Source organism: Eucalyptus grandis, chromosome 1 (genome assembly GCF_016545825.1).
Source record: "Eucalyptus grandis isolate ANBG69807.140 chromosome 1, ASM1654582v1, whole genome shotgun sequence".
NCBI classification, from domain to species: domain Eukaryota; kingdom Viridiplantae; phylum Streptophyta; class Magnoliopsida; order Myrtales; family Myrtaceae; genus Eucalyptus; species Eucalyptus grandis.
The window spans coordinates 42245583-42265001 of NC_052612.1; the positions used below are offsets into that span (position 1 = coordinate 42245583).

Below are 19419 nucleotides of genomic sequence, written 5' to 3' on the forward strand. Positions count from 1 at the left end.
AAGTAATTAATTTCTTTGAAATTATGGCTTACTATGTCGACGAAATAAGTAAGATGTTTCATGGACTTGGTATACCTTTTCGAGGAAGCACTTTTTGTCCTAAAATTAAAAATTTATAGATTTTGTCAATTGTAGACCCAGTAGCTAGTCGAAGGGGCGATGTTTTTGATACTCGACACGTTCCGTTTGTTCATTTTTTTAATCTATTTTTATCGAAAATATTTTTATTTTTTTTGTGTATCACCACTGCAGATTAAGTTATTGCAAATTTTCGTCTTATTCTTAAGTAATATTTATGCTTCTTAAGCTAACAACTTTGACCAAGCGTCCTTTTTTTCGTTGGGACATTGCCAGGATATGAAGTGCAAAAGAAGTTGTACATCATGTAATATTTTATTCAAATATAAAGCATCTAATGGTATTCTCTATAACTCTTAATTAAAAATTAACTCAGTTTTTAATCAATTGCATGTTCACAAAACGATAACTATGTAAGGACACTTCATTAAGATATTTGATTTTTAAAATCGTAACATACGAAATTTAATATTACACAGCAGAAAATATTAGGTAAATGCTCTATATACATTATTAAAATGAACCAACATATGGAAAGCGGGTCTCCTAAACCTAAAGCTCCTTCCCCGGACACAAACTGTCTAGTTAGTGTTGACTGATTGCAGGTCATGAAGTCCCCCATTTCCTGCTTCCTGCTACCAGCCGATTTATCCTCGCGCCCCATCTGCTTCCCGGCGCAGCCGGTGGATCGGTTCCGTGGTGGTTGATGCATCGAGACGGGTATTTAAAGTGGCTCGAGTTTGCAATACAATTAAAGCTAACTTCGACACAAAACAGGTGCTGAAGTGAACAACTACAAGTTCAATCTGCACAACTAAGTTGCCAAATCTTCTTCTAACCCTTAAAAGAGAGAACAAAAGGGACCCGATTCATGATCTCTACACTCTGCAGAATATCTGGATCAGATTACGCACAACACCTGGGAAGAAAGCTGCGAACAGAACACAGTGGAACTTGCCAATTTCGCGTGGCACGACGGCGAGAACTGAAGAAGCTGCGCAGGTCAGCATCACTGAATCTGTCCCGCCGAACATCTCCGAGCGAAAAGAGGACGTGCAGGTGAGGAATAAACCGATTGCAAATATCGATTTGGACAGGAGCCCAACGGTGCTCCGGATTAGCTCCATCACCACCGCGTTGAACAAGACCATGAATACGTACAAGGCGTTCTTGAGATAGTAATACATCGCACGCCCTGCATAATTGCGGTTGTTATAACGATCAGCGTCGTCCTGCCATCGTGCAGCACCAGGAGGATTTAGTGCTCCAGCTGGGAAGAACGCGAGCGACGCGATCAGGATCACGGCGAGCAAAAGCAGCAGCACGATCCGGGCTTCGTCTGGCAAGACCCTTTTCTGGCCATGGCAGAAGAGGTTGAAGAAGGGTTTTCTGGGATTGCTCGAAGTTGGGGTAGCCATTGAATTGTGTGTTTGGACGACTTGGAAGAAAATGATAGTGTAAGCAGACTATTATATAGAAAGAAGAAGCGTGGACAGGGTCAATACGTGCATTTGATTATGAATCAAGAATTTGACTGATCACAGGGTATTTGAGTGGTAAAAGCCAGGACTTTGCGCGTTAAAGAAGCGTGAGGTGTCACATCTAGGGTTCAATTCTTGCTTGATACAACATCTTTGGGTCATGTTGCTTGGTACTTAATCTTACCGGAAAAATATGAATTATGCCTTATGCAATTGCTAACTCGAAATACCATCTAAACATATCTATAGTATCCACACAAAAAAAAGAACGTATAAGCGATATCATAATCTCAAAAAAATTTGAATCAAATGGAGACATGTAATTACTTATCAATACAGTGAAAATGTAACTTAATCCGACCCGTGTAAGTTGGACTCAATATACCATTGAAACGCTCGGAATATTGTCTTTTCTATTCTAATACACCTAATCTTTGACTACTAACTCCTTCGGTATCTTTTCCAAGTCAACCCGCTCAACGCGTTTTTTCTAGCGAAGAAATTGGGCGGAAGCTACATGAGATGGTCTTGAATTAGTTTATTTTGATTCAAAGTCGAGGATACTTCCTAAAGACAAGCTAGGAAGGTCAGATATGAGTTTGAGTTAAAGCGATGTTACAACTAACTCTATTCTTTACAACTAACTCTATTCTATTCAAGGACCAATTTTAATATCTTCACTAGGGCCAGAGATGGAAATTGAAAGGAAAGAGACGCTTGAAGACACGGTAGGGACACGGCAAGATCCATAATAGTATAGTAATTACAAAGAAATTATTATATGATATGATAGATCATATGAACCAACACCATCTACATCGTCTGTTTAGATACAACGATAGACATAGAATAATGATCATATGTAAATTCACAATCTATTTTTCTTAACGATGATGGTAAATAAGCTCCTCGGCTACATAACCACACACGGTCGTCGACCAAAATTTCGACTTCTTCATCTCGGAATTGAGGGCACATTTGCCTAGCGAAAGCGCTTATTGATGGACAAAATGATGTCATTTAGAGCAGCTGGATGAAATCCACCAGCTTGCTCAGGGACTGAGAAGAGCAACCGCCATCGCTCAAAGCGAGCTCCACCGTCTCCTCCATCTCCAACGCCCTCTTCCTGATCTCCCTCCCTTCCTCGCCCGCCATCAACCGCTTAATGGACCTCGAGATCCTCCCTCTCTCTAACCCTCCATTGCCATCGCACTCCAGCTCCAAGCCCACCCTCCAGACCCGGGTCACGAACCCGGCGATGATCTTCTGGTCCCCAACCCTAGGCCAACACAGCATCGGCACCCCCTCGGTCATGCTCTCTAGGGTCGAGTTCCACCCGTTGTGCGTCCAAAAGCACCCGACCGACCCGTGTGCCAACACTTCCTCCTGCGGCGCCCACGCAACCACGAGCCCCCGCATCGAAGGGGCATTAGGATGACAGTCTGCAGCAGCGCACAGCAGCTCTTCCCCTCTTGGGATGAGCTGTGCGATGTCACCATCGTGCGCCGAGCTCAGCTCCACCGCCCACAGGAAGGGCTGGCCGCAGTCGGCGAGGCCCCGGGCCATCTCGGCCAGCTCGGACCGGCTCAGCCTGACGAGGCTCCCGGTGCTCACGTAGACGACAGAGCCCGGGGGGTGGGAGTCCAGGAAGGACACGCACTTGATGCGATCTTCCTCGCGACGAGCACCGGTCTCGGCGGCGAAGAGAGAGCGATGGTGACGACGACGAGGATCCCGGGTTCGGTACTTGTGGAGAGGGCCGATGGGGAAGATGGGAGGGGAGAGAGAGGACTGGAGGCGGTGGAGGAGGGCCTGCTCCAGAGTCTGCAGCGTGTTCCATACGATTGCTGAGGCTGTGCTTGTGGATTCATGGATCTGGGCGAGGACTCGCTCCGTGGCTTCTGGGCAGGACCTGTCGAACACAGGCATGTCCCTCGCTCTCATCGACGGGATCAGCTCTTGGATGGCCTTCACCGCTCCATCTTCTGCATTCCACATGCGCGGGAGTCGATCGTTAGAGACGAGAAAATTGCTATAGAGCCATGATACTTGCGCCCACCAGAGATTACAACAGACAAAGAAGACTGCATCATAACGTGAGATCTTGTGGTTTTCTTGGATGATTGTCGGCGAAACTTGTCCAAAGTTGTTACAGAATTTGCATGAAGTGAAGTAAGTTGAACCCAGAAAATGAACAAGAAGTTCGAATCAGATAAAGTCAGGTGTCTCAAAATACTCAATTGAAGAAGCACTGAATACGAGCATCGTTCTTGCCTTTTGAGTGTTGACATTCCGATTCGAATCTTAAAATCTCAAGACTCTAAATGGAAAGATTAATTAAAGGGTTCAATCTTATGTAGGATCACAATGTGTTAAGATCTTTAGAGGTTTCCGGCCTAGAACAATAAAATCATAAATAGTGCGGCCAATATATCATTAGTATCAATTTAATTCTCATATTATGGCAAAAGTGCACATCCATTGTGTATGCTAAGAAATTTGACTTTTGAGAATTTCGCAGAATTAGTTCATTACAAAGTATTTGGATTATTAACTAATGGAAGAAATAATTGACACATGTCAAACAATAAAGATATTTCCAGATCCGCATTCTCTTATGCACTTATTTACGAGATAGATTGCTGATAAATAGGTTCTAGATTTCAAGATTTTAATATATAGAAATGAAGACTTTACTTGCCATTCTAGCTTTAAAGATCCACCTATACTCACAATACTACTTTTCCTAAAATTTTGGTAAAATGGAAAACATAATTAGTCTTTTAAACAAAACATATTTAACAATTTTCACATAAATAGGCGTAATTCTTTATTTATAGATCCTGTGAATATGTTAACAACTTTATTGGCAACCAAATTTGTTAGAGGGTGTAAGGTAAGAACAAGAAAATTATACATATACAGTTGTGCATTCTCGTCTCTTAATTAATAGCTTAAACTTTTGGACGAAACTTTTCCTTAATTCCTTACTTTCACCAAAAAAAAAAAAAAAAAAAACTTTTCCTTAAAAATTAACATGAAAACGAACCATAGAACTTAGAATTTTATGATAGTTCTTATACGTCACTCATAGCAACTGGTTGTGAGGTTTTTAACGAGTCAAATACTCATAGACAAGACAAAATCCACTAATTACCTTGAGCTGGAAGGTAGGCCTTCTGATTGAGCATTGAAAGGCCAAGAAAATTAGCTACAATGCTAGTCCTCAGGACCACCCTTGGGATCTCCAATTCGTCGCTAACTTCTGCTGAAAAATACATGATAGCATCATACACAACACATAGTTTACGATCTCTCAGTCGACCCATTCGCAATCCCATTAAGCAATCTCGAAACGACGATTTACACTTCAAGTTAACCTCGTTCAGAAAGCGCATGAGATCCACGTCGGGAGCATTCGAGATACTGCCATCAGATCCACCCAGCGATTCATAGAAGAAGTCGTCGGATGCCCAAGAAGTGGCGGCAGGATGAGAGGACGTTTGCACGAGAACTAGGGTTACCCCGAAACCCTTGGAGTGGAAAACGCTGGCTAGACTGAGCATTGGGTTCAAGTGCCCTTGGAGAGGACAGGGAACAAGGACCAGATGCCGATTCCAATCTCTCTTTCTATTCTCGTCCATGTCTTGGAATGCAAACCGATGCAAAGTACTTCCTCTTATAGGAACCTCCTTTTGTGTTTGTTGTCGAGAGGAAGGGCCAAAAGCTTGACGTGATGAAATGGTGATGATGGACAGGTAGTTGGGAGGAACCTTTTGATATTAGAGCACGGCTGACACGGTGCGATTGGCCATAACGTCGCCACGGTGCCCAAGGTAGGGACATGACTAGTCAAATCCATGGATAAAAGCTGCGACTTTAGGATGTGATTCGACGAAGGTGCCTTAAAGCACAGCGTCGCATCTATTATCAGCAAGATACTAGAAGTTCGGCTCGATGTAAAGCAGTGTGGCCTTCAGGCAATCAGAATTCCATGGAGCTCCCTTTGAACTTGGATGAACATTCGTTCGACGGTGGCATAATCTTCCCGCTGCTGAACTACGATTCGTGCAGCCCAATCTAACTCTCCGTCGCTATTTATTCACATGGCAACCCCTATTGAAGCCTTACAAGGCCCCATGGTTGGACACAAGTTTAGCTCTTCTGCCACCACATCCAGCGCATTCCTAGCATGGTGTTTGGGTTCAGCTTGGTTGGGTTTTTTGCATAAACTAAAGGCCAAGCAATTCATTAAAGTTCAGTTTATGATTCGGTTGTCCATTCCCTTTCTTTCATTTATTTCTTTTGATCGTGACTTTTATGGGTGAAGATGCATGATAGCCAAGTTAAAAAGGCCCTTTTCACCTCTCCTCAATCCATGACTAAGTGGTGTCGAACCCTCGAATGAGACTCGTCGTGCACCAGTGCAGCAGGAAAACATACCCACAACTACCCTTCGGCGGACGTCGGCAACACTTATTACAATACAGAAAAGTATCTTTCTGCGGGGTTCAATTGCAGATCACAACGCTTTCTGAGAAGTACAGCTTCTAGCAATGAGTCTTTGACGGGAATTACCAGCAACATTATCTGATTCTCACAAATTTAAATGCAGAGCCTACCATGTGGTCACTAGCAAAACAAGGAAATCTTTTTGACTCGGGTTTCGAAAACCCTTCGTCTACGGATGCTGGAATGCAGTCTGGTATGTCCCGTGCATGCTCCCAGCTGTTAGCGCACCTTGTAAAAGGAGATCCTGGCAAGAGCAGGATCATGGGCAATGTCTTTTCGTGGCCTCCTAAAAAAGATACTTTACGAAGAAATTCCAGAAGGCGAATTCCAGATTCTCAGTTTAATCCTCGGAAAGACCATCTTAATTTAACTCCCCGTTCTTTACCATATTAGCAGCCTTGTCTCGAAAAGGAAAAAAATAATATAAACCCAAAACAAAATGAACATAAGAGGAGCATCTCTTTTATCTTTCTCCCGATCTGCAATCAATTTGCATTACATCTCTGGAGAAGCATTCAAACAAACAGGAGAGGCGCTTGCGCTATATTTTTATATAGTTGGAGTTGAGTTACCACAATATTTGGGTGGCCTCTGTCTGGCTTCCGCAAATTGAGTGAGTCCGCTTTGACCTTAGCTGTATAGATACAAACATGTACAAGATCCTTGAATCCTCAATCGGAAAGAGAAGTTGGGCCCTTGCAAATTGATTATCTGGCTGGAGAAGGGACGACAAACATGGATGATCACGCCAAAACCACACTAATTAGTAACTGCTTGAAAGAGTTATCTCAGCAGGAACTCGGTGGAAATGCCAACTATATCACCTACAAGTTCCGTGCATTCCTGTAATCAGAACATGATGAAATAGGTCATTTAGAAGACCATCAGATGGGAAATTTTTTTGCAGTTAGTGTGAAATATCTGATTCTATAATGGCCACACAAGAGGTGAAAATCAGGTGCATGCATTAATCCGAAACTGAGCATAATTCTAGAGCAAATTGGCCTTTCGAATTAGTAAACTCTGTTATAATTCCATCTCTAAAATTGATGAGACCAGCACAAGTTGAAGAACTATTCTCCTTGGACTTCAACATCTAATAGCATCTTATTTTGAAGCACAGCATTGCATTTAGTCAAAGAAGCATCTTTTTCTGAAGTCACAAAGTGCATTTAGTATTATCAAGATATAACCATGGTTTTATGATTTCAACTGTCAAATAATCAGAAAAGATAACAGCTCATCTCTCTTGCTTACAATTAGTTACCTTGCAGAAATTGATTGAGTGCAATTCACAGCCCCTCTGGGAGCACTGAGGCGTCTTGTCCTACTATTCTGCTCTTTGCTAACACGCATAGCAGAAACCTCCTTTTCCATGGAAGCTACTTCTCTACGCATTCTTTTCGCTTCAACTTCCATTGCTTTGTTCAAAGTATCAACCTTCTTTGCCAACATCTGCTTATTCAACAACAGCAAATATCAAGTACTCAGAGACGACACCAGTGATGAGGAAAGCATAGATAATCATAGTATAGGAGGCAAATCAATCAACCTCTACAGCATCATCTTTCTCTTTAATGCTCTGATCTTTGTCTTGACAAGCTTTTCTCAGGGCTATAACCTCCTTTTGCAAGATATCATACAACGTTCCCGATACAAAGTCCTCATCTTCTGGCTGCGCTTTTCCATTATGACTCCCATTTGCAATCTCTTCAACTCTACCTATCATCTCGGTGCTCTTGATCTGTCCCCCTGCACTATCTGTGGCGTTGTCATTATCAGTTGAATTTGGCATCAGTTTATCCAGGGACTTGCTGCCGCCGTCAAATGATGCAGATGACACTCTTGCATGTCTCATCAGTATACTGGCACTGTTGGATCGTAGCAGGCTAGTCGGTGCACTCGATGCTTTCTTTTGTAAAGAGCCATTGGAGTACTGTCTGGACAGGTGCTCCAATCCACCAAGAGACAGACGCCTTGCATGTCCGTTAGTACTCTTTCCTTCTGAGTGCATCCGAGCATTGCCATTAGATCCTTTAAGCTTTTCCTCCAAAACTTTGAATCGCAGTTGGTATTTTTCCTAAGCATCATTGAAGCAGCCTGCCATCAAGATTAATTACCTATAAAAAAATCTATTGCTATAATTGATGATTTTCGCACCTTCAATTGGGCTTCTGCCTTTGCAGTGCGCTCGGCTACAGCAAGTTTATCCCGAAGCTGTTGCATTTCACCCTATTGATATAAGAAGACATCAGTAAATCCTGCTTTGCAAATTAGATTGCCCCGATTGCCCTTCAGATGATTCGAGATGCTCAGAATAAAAGAAGTTCCAAGAACGGGAGTCAATGACATTAGAGAAATTTCCTCTATCTACTTAGCTAGCGAAAGATCTCTGCCAAAAAAGAGATTTCTAGATGCATTTGAATTGAGAAATGTAAGTTAGAAACCTACTAAAAATCAAGCATTGTTTAAGGCTTGAAAATTGAAGAGCTGTTCAATGCTTTCAAGTTTCAAGCACGGCAGTGTTTTTCACCATCATGACAAAAGCATGGCATCAAAGGGGCATTTAAAAGGTCCTTAATGCCTGGATGATGTAATTAATCCAGCACTCTCAATGCTAACACCTACGTGGCTTCGTACGTGGGTGTCCTAGGTACCCTTTCAACACTATATGGTACTGCAGTGTGCACAGAGAGTCTGACTACTATATCATTAACAGTCCTTGGTTGATGAGACGTTTGCTAATTCTTCGGCAGCATAATGTAAGACCAAAAAAAAAAAAAAACTGTTGCATTTGATGTTCAGCAGTTTAAGTTAATCAGGGGATGAATAGAAAAAGATAAGCAGCCTTGCTAAAGATGGCATATTGCCATTGACTTGCCTGAAAAAATCTTCTTTCTTCGAGCCACTGCTTTACAGGCATAACTTTGTCATTGCCATCTTTCCATTCATTAGCAACTACAGTTGCAACTCGGTTTGCAGAAACCTTTGCACGGGCAACTTCCCTTTCCAAGGTCTTCCTCTCCTCCTATATGAAGCTTTTCGTGTCAGAAAAAGCTTCATTTGCTTGTGACTAAATATGGAAAAGCATTCAACGACACTAGATTTTAGATGGAAAGAAGAAACTTCAAAAATAGATTACATTCATTTCTTGAACTCGTCGCTGATAATCCCGAACAGCATTAGCTGCAGCTCCCCCAGCCAAAACAGCTTCCTCAAGCTCTCGAACAGTTTGCATTAGCTTTTCAACTTCAGAAACTTTTTGCCTATGCATCTTGTCGAGAATTTTATTCTCCTCCTGCACAGAAGTGCAAGATATAGTCAATATTTGCATACTTGGAGACAGCCTTGATCTACATCATATCATGAAGAAGAAGAAGAATTATACTCGAAAGAGAAAATACCTGGCAAATTTCAATTTGCTTCATTAATTCTTGGTTCTTGTTCTGCAGATCATCCACCAGTGCTGCTTTTGCTAGAGCAATCTCAATAGTCCTTTCAGCGTCAAGTAGAGCAGCCTCCTTGGACTTTGTGAGCCGATCAAGTGCTCTGTTGTCTTCTTGCAACCTTGCAGCCTAGCAAGAAGGCAAGACTTACAATGTAAGACAACTAAGCTCTCTACCAGAAAAGAAGAACTCGGGATGTCAGGATGTTTCATCAGAACAGAGAACATAAGTAACATCACAAAAGATGATAAAGTGGAACATAGCAAGAAATTGATCAAATTCCCACATATACCTCAAGCCTAGCTAGCTTAAGCTCTGCCTCAAGTGGGGCTATAATTGCCTCAATTGGAGGCATCTCATCATCTTTTTGGGCAGCATGGACTCTTCTAAGTGTAGCTTCAGCAGCAAATTGTCCAGCCAGGGCCTCTTTCTTCTCATCATTTACCTTCTTAATCTCGAGGTTCTGTAAATATAATTGGATTAGTCCATGACAATGGCCAAGTTCTTAAACTGATATGGAAAAGAATTGCAAGCAAGCGACAAGTCACAATGGTATTTCATACCTTGCTTTCTAGAAGAGTTTCTGTCACTTTTAGCTTCCCATCCACTTTCTTCAGCTCATCAGTCAACTGATGTCAATTATTGCACAAGACAATGAGAAACTTTTTTGACCATTTGATAATCCTCAAAAACATGAAAATATCTAGCCATCCTAAGGAGCAAAAGAGGAGAAAGATGCAACTGCCCATTTTAGCTAATTTTACATAGAATAAGCATAAGCAATATCAGAATTTTAAAATGAATGAGGTTACATGAAAAATAAAGCAAAGCCACAGATCGCTAACAAATAAAGCACCAGAAAGAACATCAGAAAGCCCGGTTTATCTGGAGGACGATACCAGAGGCACCAGTTTCATTTATTGAGAAGTGCCAAAGAACTAAAGTTTCCAAGACCATGCTTACCACTATTGGTCGTCCAATGTCCAAAGAAGGGATATAAGACTCTTGGATACAAAGAATAAGCATGTTTTTCATCAAGCCAACATGCAAGATCAAGAATTTCCATTTCCTTTCAGTGGAAACTTAGGTAAAATCACGTATTAAACCATAGTTGAATTCAGGTGAAACCAAGGCTTAAATCTATAAGGGCAACTTGCCTAGCCCTAACACTTTGACCGCTTTTCACCTTTCTTACTCATTGAAAAGTAGTCATCATCGTAAGAAATTACGATTCATTCTCAGTTCTCATTAAGCCAAAGTCAAAGTTACTCTTCTGCGAGATGATGATCCAAGCTGGTCAGCTCATACAATAATTGCATGCGATAGGTCATCCCATGAAAGAGACACATTGTAGAGCATTGTGGGTATGTAAGTACCTCTTCAACTGCTTTCTCTTTAAGACGTTCAGAATACTTTAAAGCTTTAATTTCTGCAAGTGCATCCCCCAGTTCTCTATCTTTGTCTGTGAATAGAGTATAAAAGCTAATAAGATCGCTGCCCATCAGATGTGCTCAACAGTAAGAATATCAAAAGGACATAATTTCATTGACATCTACTAATATTTCTAAGAAGCTCAGCCAAGGTAATAAGTCAAGCCCAATCCATGAAACACGATCATCAGAAAAATTAGACAAAACAAAGTAATTTAAGAACTATAGAAATATACTTCAAGGAAAGGATATATATTTATTTCCTTCATTCGCTACTCTGACAAAGAGCTGGACCATCGAAGGGGCATAGCCTAATATCGCAAAGGTCCATCAAATCTCAACCTACTTCTTCAACAAGTCTACAAATTTGACCTCCAATGCTTATTGAAATATATCTCTAGAGATGACTCATTCCTGCAAACCTCTGAGACCAGGGCATCTATTATCCCTCATTATGAGGTTTGGCAGGTGGAAAAGAGCCAAAAACACGGCACGTCAAACTGACCGGGTCATTGAATCACGCCGCCATCACGTGGTCAAATGCACAAGGAAGTGCACGATGTGTTAAAGAGCAGAAAAGGAATATGCACGTGGTGTACTCTGCTGGGAAAACGTTACAAGGAACTGGCAATTCATAATTTCATAACGGGGATAAAATGATCCAAACATGGACGAACAAAATGCAGCACAACCTATTGTGAGAAGAATCACATCCACATGGATAAGTTATACGAAGGTTTGCCAAGTCAAATCTAGCATTTGCGTTGGCGAAGCGACTAATGCTGCAAGACATTTCTATTCATAATCCGGCCCTCCACTGAGTCTGCTGATAAAATGGCCGGATTAGGAAAGATTGCACCATCGATTCGGGTAAAAATCGACGACTCCGATAAATTGCTCGCTACACACACCCACACTCGAACGTACACTGCTCCACTGATCTAGTTGTCAAGTCCCATCCCCCTCCAAGTACGCAGGAGCTCAAAATGCGTCACCAAAAGAAGCAAACTTGCTTAAAATACCGCCGAATTGAGTCAAAAGAGAGGAGAATCAATACACCTCCGCTTCGACAGCGATGATTCAGGCATCATCGCGAAACACGAGCAAATGCAGCACGAGAAATGAACACTCGCTACTACCTCAAGCACACACGACCGCGCACGGACGCACGAAGACACTCGACGGGAATGCGGTACGCAAGCAGAAACGAGGTGCTAGAGAAGGGAAAAGGAGCGGCGGCGGCGGGGGCGACCTCGGACTCCGTTCTCGAGGCGGCTGAGCTCGACGCGGACGGGATCGGAGCCGTGGAGGAGCGTGATGAGGTCGTCGACGTCGGAGCCGACGCGGGACAGGGCGGCGCCGGAGGCCGCGGCGGCGCCGTTCGGCTTCCGGCGGGCGGACTTGAAAGAGGCCGAGGAGCCGAGGGCGGCGGCGGGCGGCGGCCTGAGGTGCTCGGCGTCGCCGTTGGCAATGCGAGCGCCGGCCATCGGGGGAGATCTTCCGGTGCGCGACCGCGACGACGGGCTGGAGTCCCTCCGAGCTGAAGATGCCAAAACCAGTCACAGAAGAGAGAGAAAGAGAGAGAGAGAGAGATTTTGGGTGTGATGTGATTTTGGAAACTAGAGAGAGAGAGAGAAGAGAGTGTCTGAAAAAGTTGCGCGATTTGTTAGACAGAGTTGAGAATTAAAAAGGACGTTTAGGCGGGGGGGACTTTCATTGATCGGTTGATTAAGACACCATCATTAGACATCGAATATTTCGAATTTTTCCGACTCGATCAATCTTTCCAAGGCCTAAGATTGCGTATCCCCGAGCGTATCGAATCACTACCCCGAGCCATGCAGTTCATTTTCGGTAAAATGACCTTTGAGCCAATCCGGAATAATGACTATTCTCTTTCGAACGCAGGATGGGGCCTGCCTCATTCGAATTCGAAACGAGCGTACACGTGGCTCGGCTACGTGACCTTAAAGTTTTATTAGGGGGTTTTTTGAAATTTCCATTACGGGGGTCTAATTGTCTTTGTGGAGACACGGCGAGGTGGGCGGCATTTGCTAAAATGTCATTAAGATACTGCATAATGCAAAATGGGGTGGAGGTGGGGGAGGGCTGGGGGAGATTTGATTTCGAAACCAAACGGGTGGGACCCGACAATTGACTCGACCTGTCAATCACGGCCGTCTGATTTGAATCGAGCGCGGCTAAAAATACTTGCTCAATAGTCAAATTTGCATCGCCTCCACGTATTCATCAACCGGGACGCGCTCTCTCTCCCGTCCGTCCGTAGCCCGTGCGGATGAGATTTGTCCGAAAAGGAACCGCGATTTGTACCTCAGAAAAACGCCAAATGGACCACAAGATCAAGCGAGGAAAGAAGTCTCGATCTCGATCCGGTGCTCGGCCACGACGGCTTCGTTGGCCTTCCACAGCCGACGCGTGTGGTCCAGCAAATGACCACAGAGCCGCTGGAATTGATGAGGTACGCGCCCTTCTTCCGTATCAGCCGAACCTTACAAGTTTACGGAGATCGATTTCGTTCTCGTCTCTTTTATGTTTTTCCCTCTTTTGGGTTCCTTTTTTTCTCTCTCCTTCGCTTGGATTTTATGATGGTCGGCTCATGCGTGCGAGCCGCGAGTGGAAAATCGCTTGTGATTTTCTGTCCTTTTCTTTTTTTCTTTCCTTAGCAGATGGAGAAAAACGAACAGCCGTCGCAGCCCGTCCAAAATTAGAATCGGGCGTCGATTCATGCGGGCAAAGTTACTGCTCGAGGCGACATGCATCTTTACTGATCAAAAGTTAAAAACGCATATGGCAAGATACAAAAGCCGGGACTTTACCATCCGCGATAAGACAACGCTATTTCTCATCGATCGAACGACATGAAAAGACCGGTATCATTTCCGAAATGGAGGATTCGTCGCGATTATCCCACGCGAGAAAATCAAGGAAAAAGGGCGAAACGAGAATCGAAAACGTGTCGAAGAGGACAAACGAAGATCGAAATTCTTATCTGGATCCGGAATCATGAAGTAAAGGGGGCGCTCATCATCGTCGTTAATCATTGGACCCCCCGCCGCACGTGATTATCGGCTCGATCGGGGCCGAACGAGCGGGAGAAGAGGCCATCGTCCGGATGATGAGGATCGAGCGGGGGAGGAGCGAGGGAGCACGGCAAGAGCGGTGGGCGGCGGGGCAGGAGATTATCGGAATATGCGGAGAGAGAGTGGGGAAAGAGTTAGAGAAAAGCGAGGAATAATTATTGGGGGAGGGAGGTGGGGCGACACCGAAGACAAGCGCACATGCGCGGGGGGGAGACCCCACGCGCCCTCCTCGACTCTCTCCTTCGCGCGTGCGCGCGTGGAGGCCCCGCCCCCGGGGGGGACGGATAGATAAGCTCCGCTTGAATGCCACGTGCGGACAACACATCCGTTTAGTTGGAAAATATCGCCATCTTCTTTCTTTTTCGCTTTCTTTTTGGGCCTAAATCATTTCTTGTTTTAGTTTAAAGGATAATTTGCCATCCTTACTTTCAAACTTCGACGGTTCAAATCGAACATCGCTCCGATGTCATTTTCACATACGTGCTCGAGTAACGTCCGTCCTTGTACCAACTAAGAAAATGCCACTTTCCAATTCAAAATCATGACATTTTGAATTATTCTGTCGCTACAGAGTGTCGAAATAGATTTTGAACAAAATGAGAATGAGTATATAAGAATGAATGAATTATGATCTATTTCAACGTGGGATTTCGCTCGGCAACATGCGGGTGATATTTGTAAAAATTGGAGACGTATAAATTAATCCAAGGGTCGAATAGCCGGTGCAAATTCGGTAAAATGCGGCACGAACGGACGAGGACGACGGATGGGGCTCGCTGCGCACGTGCGTGCCAACGCGAGCGTGCGTGCATTATTATTGGGCTGATGAACTGACTACGGAAGCTGGAGCTCACATTCTCCGTGGGCCCCTTTCTCTTTTTGGTTTTCATTAAGCTGCTTCGACACGTCAGAATCGTCTCACGTGGGCACGTGTTTGTTGGAGTGCAGTATTGCCAAACGCCCATTCACAAATAAAGCTTGATTTATTCCGCGAAATATAAATGATTTTAAAAATATTTCTCTAAAAAAAAATTCATTTCAGTTGAGAGAAGTAATTAATCAATAAAAAATACTTTTTATCATGAATAATAGTTTTTGTTGATTAGTTTTTTACAGGTAATATAAAGATATTTTTTGCAAGAAAAAGAATTTCAAATCACAGAACAAACGCACTAACTAACTTCAGGCACTAGCCGGGCCGAAGAACTCAAAAGCTATGCGGGCGCACTGATCCTGCACCAGCACGACACGCCCTTCGAATCCCAGGTCGCAAGTCTTGAGGAACAGCTGTGGGAAAGTGGCATGTCTGGTGGGTTCCAATTCACCAAATGCTGTTACCTTGGTTTTGTCGAAGAACATAACTTTACACCCCCTACTTGCCCTTCCACTGGAGAAGAATCATCCCTACATTCCAGGACACATGCCCTTTGCTTTCCTTGTACTTCATGTCAGTACCCCGTGCTCAAGATTGAGTCTTCTTCCAGAAAACTGCCCCCCAAAGCCAATCCCGATGAACAAGCTAATGATACACCACCAGTTTGGCCGTGCGTTTCGACTCTATTATGCACCAACTGAATCTGCTCTTGCATAGAAGGAGGTTCCTATCTCGACGAAAGAGACGCCCGGAGTCAAAAGATGACTGTTTCGGTTTCCCCCTTTGAATTATGGATTTCACCATTCCGAAGCTTGTTAGGTTCAGTCCACGAAAAAGATACTGCTGAAAATCCTAGGCAACTTGAGATTTTTTGTTATTTTTTAGGTCGAAAAGGCAACTTGACATTTAAAGTAATAGATTTGTTGGAAAAAACAACTCTGCGAAAGCTCCCGTGTGGGGTAGAAGAAATCGACTGCACTAGCACTATCGGTAGGATCAGTTCGAGCTAATCAGTACAACCTACCATAATGAAATGTCAATAGAATTCAACAATTATATGTACAGCTGCAAATAGTAATCAACTGGGACTTGTAAAGAGAGAGCTTGCTCAGTGATTTCAACCAGAACCCCTCTTGCTGAGGATGCGAACAAATTGTATGGATAGGTCAAGATGCAAATAAAGGAACTCCAGTATGGGAGACATGGCACCCTAGTTGATTCTATGTTGATCCAGCACTGGAATTCTGAGCTAAAGCAGCTTCACGTTCCTGACGACGATGTTCTCTCTGAAACAAGGAAAAAATTAGGATGTCAAGAAGAAAAGATGTACTTAAGGTATGGAGCACCTTTTTCAATGTCTCACAATTTCAAGGTAAACAAAACTATTTCATATTGATCTTAATAGTTTGTGTATAGTCCACCTACATGAAACAAATGCACAAGCCTATCATCAGGGCTTGGTCATATGTTCGACTTTTTGGAAATATGCTGCAACTGTTATGGCAGCAGTGCTTATGTTAAATAAATGTTGAACACAATCCAAGGCTATGGAGATTGCTTCGTCATCTAAGAAAGAAATGATTTTGACAAAAGCACATAACACAAGGGAAAATCAGACAACATAGTTTTCCTGTGAGAAAGCATGTAAATAGTCAATGGAACTAAAATACAAGGATCTTGCATCTAATTACTCATTTAGATCCAGCGTTATGATGATTAAATAGAATTATGAGCAAGATGAATAGTAGCACTTATAACTCTTGCATCCCACATTTTCTGTTCAAGATTATTATATCAAAGAATTTGATAGGCTAGACGCACGGATGCAAAAACAAAACTTGAAGCCCAGGCAGTATTGGATGGTATCCATTGATATGATTATTTTCCAAAAACAGGCCATCATGTAACAGAACCAAGATACATTCTACCAAAGAGATAATTACACAAGTAGTCCTCGAACTTTGGCTCGATGTGTAATGACGTCCTTGGACTTTAATTTGTTAAATGCAGTCCTAGAATTTGAGTCTAATTTGCAATGCTGTCCTTGAATTTTTAATTCGTTTGATGTGATATTTAAACTTTTGGTACATGTTTAATCTAATCCCTAAATGAACAATCAATCTTTTCATATAGTCAATGGACTAAATTGAACATATACCAAAATTCATGGACCACGTTGAACAAATTGAAAGCCTAGGGACTACATTGCACACTAGGCCAAATAGGATCATGTATTGACATTATTCAGAATGCACAGAACTGACAAATCTAGATCAACTGCTCTATCAAACAATCAAAGATCAACCATTACACAGTTCTCAACACAGAGTTTTTCCGTAAATGTATAGCTTTCCTTGCGAAGAGGGAGGGGATCGAAAATGGGAGGGTGAGGAAAATAGCTAAAAGTTCAAAATTTTTGTGAATGAAAAGTTTCAGATCTTAACAGATTGTCTCTCCCCTCCCGTCTTCCCAAACAAAACCTTAATGTCAATGCAAAAGAGAATGAAAACCATACCCTTCTCTCCCAGTAAGGTAGAAAGCAGACGAAGTCATAAACGGGAGTTATAGTTGAGACCAAAATGGCGTTTACTCCGGTAAACAATAACAAAGCCGTCATGGGGCGGGTCTTATGTGGCATTGTACCAAGTAATCAGATACCTCTCTGCAAAAGTATGGTGTGAAATTCCAGGTTAAGACAAGAAATTAAGCCAATTAAGCTAACTTCGCACTCCAAGGATAATCCACAGACTGTTTTGAGTAAATAAGGCTTCATCTAAACATTATCTCGTGCGTACAAAAGAAGAAACACAAACTATTGAATAAGAAGAGGTGTTACAATGACAAGACAAGTTTTAGAGTATCAAACTTATGTCCACGACATCCGCTCTCAAGGTCCAATGTATAAAAAAGATGGAACAAATGACTAACAATATCTGCTCCCTGCTCACAAAAATCTTAGCAAATTGTGGGGTCACATTGGAGGAGTAGGAAATCGAGTTAGATATATTCAGAGAGGGCTTGATGAGAAATTCATTCAGAGTCCTCATAATTATGCTACTTCACTTTGATAAAACAAAGCGACCCAAGTTGATACACTAATATTTGGCCTTGCTCTCCCACGTCTACAGCTAGCTTTTACGGTGCTAACTTCCCAAGGGTCGTGTCAATTGGTACCAAAGCTCTTTACCATGAGTTTCCTTAGTCCCTACTGCAATTACACATTGCAGTTAGCGACACCAGTGTTGCAGAGTTCACCTAGGGACGAGTAAAAGCTAATGGCTATGCACTGCCAGCCCAGACTGTTGCCACGACTATGAAAGCACGGCAGATCATTCCAACCCAAACTGTATTTTCTACAAGGGACATCCACACAAGATTTAGACAGTATCAATCTCCCCCACCTCAACAACAAGCTTTTGCGTACGGCTCTCCCAAGCCCACACCAGCCCCAGCGAATGGCAACGAGAACCCCAGGCTAAAAATGTCACGGGGAAGAGAAAAGAAAAAAGAAAGATGGACGCATAACTCTCACAGGCATTTCATCAAACAGATGGTCGGGTCACCAATCCACAGCTTTCGGTCGAGCCTACATCATATGAAAAGACTCCAAACAGGGGCCACACAAATAAGAAATTCTTCGCATAATTCTTCGCATTTACGGAACTTCGGGTCGCCATCCCGTTCGGCCGCTTAGGATAGCTCTTTGCTGGGAAAGTCAAAACGCCCTGCTGCCTCACACGATCTTAGTAAAAAGCTGTCCTCAAAACTCGAAAGAAAACTCTGCGTTTCTAGTCTGATTAAAACAACTGAGTTCCTGTGAATTCATGAGCATCTTACACGTAAAGTCTACAAATTTTTATTTGGGTACGAAAACAAATATCGTGCTGAAACGGGCCAGAGATAGAATTGAAAAAAAGGCAGGTTCTCATCTCATTCTCGCGCTCGTTTACCTGGCTCAAGATTGGATGCAAGTTCTCTCTGCTGCTGTGCGATTTCTTTGCACTCCCCAGGAGCCGAACGAGAACGACGATCGAGTGGTCTTTGAGTTACAAAATGCTCGGGCTTATTCCATTTATACGCTCCGAGGAGTCTTCGGAAGATTCCTCCAAATATTATTTTGGTCTTGGATTATTGACGATATCTTTTTGGAGGAATATGGATAGGGAAGAGAGGATAGGCTCATTACATTAAAAAAAAAATATGGAAATTTTATATAAGTAATTAAGCGTGAGAGTAATTGAAAGATCATGTTTGGTTTAGCAAGGGATTATAGAAGTTTTGAAATGAATGGAAAGAAAAGACGGATTATTTACATTTCATTTGATGGTAAAAACGAATTGAAAGCTAAGCAGTAGTAATTTGAAAAATTTCCGGGGAAAAATAGAGATGTCTCCTATGTCACCCGTAATATATGGAAGACATGACACTTTGAGTTTGGACTGTTTCGTGTCAAATTGACTTATTTAATCTATTTAAACACAAATTTTACATGCTAAG

At 42.8% G+C, this 19419-nt stretch overlaps 3 protein-coding genes across 4 annotated transcripts; all 3 read right to left on the reverse strand.

Moving 5' to 3' along the window:
* Positions 1 to 2368: 2368 nt before the first annotated feature.
* LOC104444048 (UDP-glycosyltransferase 76E2) lies at positions 2369 to 5297 on the reverse strand. Of its 2 annotated transcripts, XM_010057633.3 has the most exons (3): positions 4940 to 5070; positions 4717 to 4824; positions 2369 to 3544 (listed from the first exon to the last, which is right to left on the reverse strand). In XM_010057633.3, the coding sequence occupies exons 2-3, from the start codon at positions 4748 to 4750 to the stop codon at positions 2580 to 2582; spliced, it is 999 nt and encodes a 332-aa protein (XP_010055935.2). In that variant the 5' UTR covers positions 4751 to 4824; positions 4940 to 5070; the 3' UTR covers positions 2369 to 2579. The 2 variants fall into 2 exon arrangements, with proteins under 2 accessions (XP_010055935.2, XP_010055927.3); XM_010057625.3 differs by having other exon boundaries at positions 4717 to 5297.
* A 1085-nt stretch (positions 5298 to 6382) lies between these two features.
* Positions 6383 to 12604, reverse strand: LOC104444062 (microtubule-associated protein 70-1). The gene is made up of 11 exons (XM_010057643.3): positions 12200 to 12604; positions 10894 to 10979; positions 10081 to 10146; positions 9810 to 9980; positions 9476 to 9646; positions 9214 to 9369; positions 8953 to 9099; positions 8232 to 8303; positions 7624 to 8151; positions 7339 to 7526; positions 6383 to 6914 (listed from the first exon to the last, which is right to left on the reverse strand). Exons 1-11 carry the CDS (start codon positions 12432 to 12434, stop codon positions 6896 to 6898), a joined length of 1839 nt encoding a protein of 612 aa, XP_010055945.2. The 5' UTR covers positions 12435 to 12604; the 3' UTR covers positions 6383 to 6895.
* A 3271-nt stretch (positions 12605 to 15875) lies between these two features.
* On the reverse strand, positions 15876 to 19057 carry LOC104444067. The gene is made up of 3 exons (XM_039308061.1): positions 18873 to 19057; positions 17438 to 17584; positions 15876 to 16208 (listed from the first exon to the last, which is right to left on the reverse strand). Exons 2-3 carry the CDS (start codon positions 17558 to 17560, stop codon positions 16143 to 16145), a joined length of 189 nt encoding a protein of 62 aa, XP_039163995.1. The 5' UTR covers positions 17561 to 17584; positions 18873 to 19057; the 3' UTR covers positions 15876 to 16142.
* Between the last annotated feature and the right edge of the window lie 362 nt (positions 19058 to 19419).

Bases quoted from the DNA above. Each gene is read 5' to 3' on its own strand.
- LOC104444062 (XM_010057643.3), bottom strand. From the start codon at position 12,434: ATGGCCGGCGCTCGCATTGCCAACGGCGACGCCGAGCACCTCAGGCCG. The intron at 9,370-9,475 runs GTATTTTCTCTT...ACTTCTGTGCAG, and splicing joins AGCAAATTGAAATTTGCCAG to GAGGAGAATAAAATTCTCGA. The intron at 8,304-8,952 runs GCAAGTCAATGG...TTATATCAATAG, and splicing joins AAGAAAGAAGATTTTTTCAG to GGTGAAATGCAACAGCTTCG.
- LOC104444067 (XM_039308061.1), bottom strand. From the start codon at position 17,560: ATGCCACATAAGACCCGCCCCATGACGGCTTTGTTATTGTTTACCGGA. The intron at 16,209-17,437 runs GTATGGTTTTCA...TCCTTGTTTCAG, and splicing joins TACCTTACTGGGAGAGAAGG to AGAGAACATCGTCGTCAGGA.
- LOC104444048 (XM_010057625.3), bottom strand. From the start codon at position 5,203: ATGGACGAGAATAGAAAGAGAGATTGGAATCGGCATCTGGTCCTTGTT. The intron at 3,545-4,716 runs GTAATTAGTGGA...TGTGGAATGCAG, and splicing joins GGCCTACCTTCCAGCTCAAG to AAGATGGAGCGGTGAAGGCC.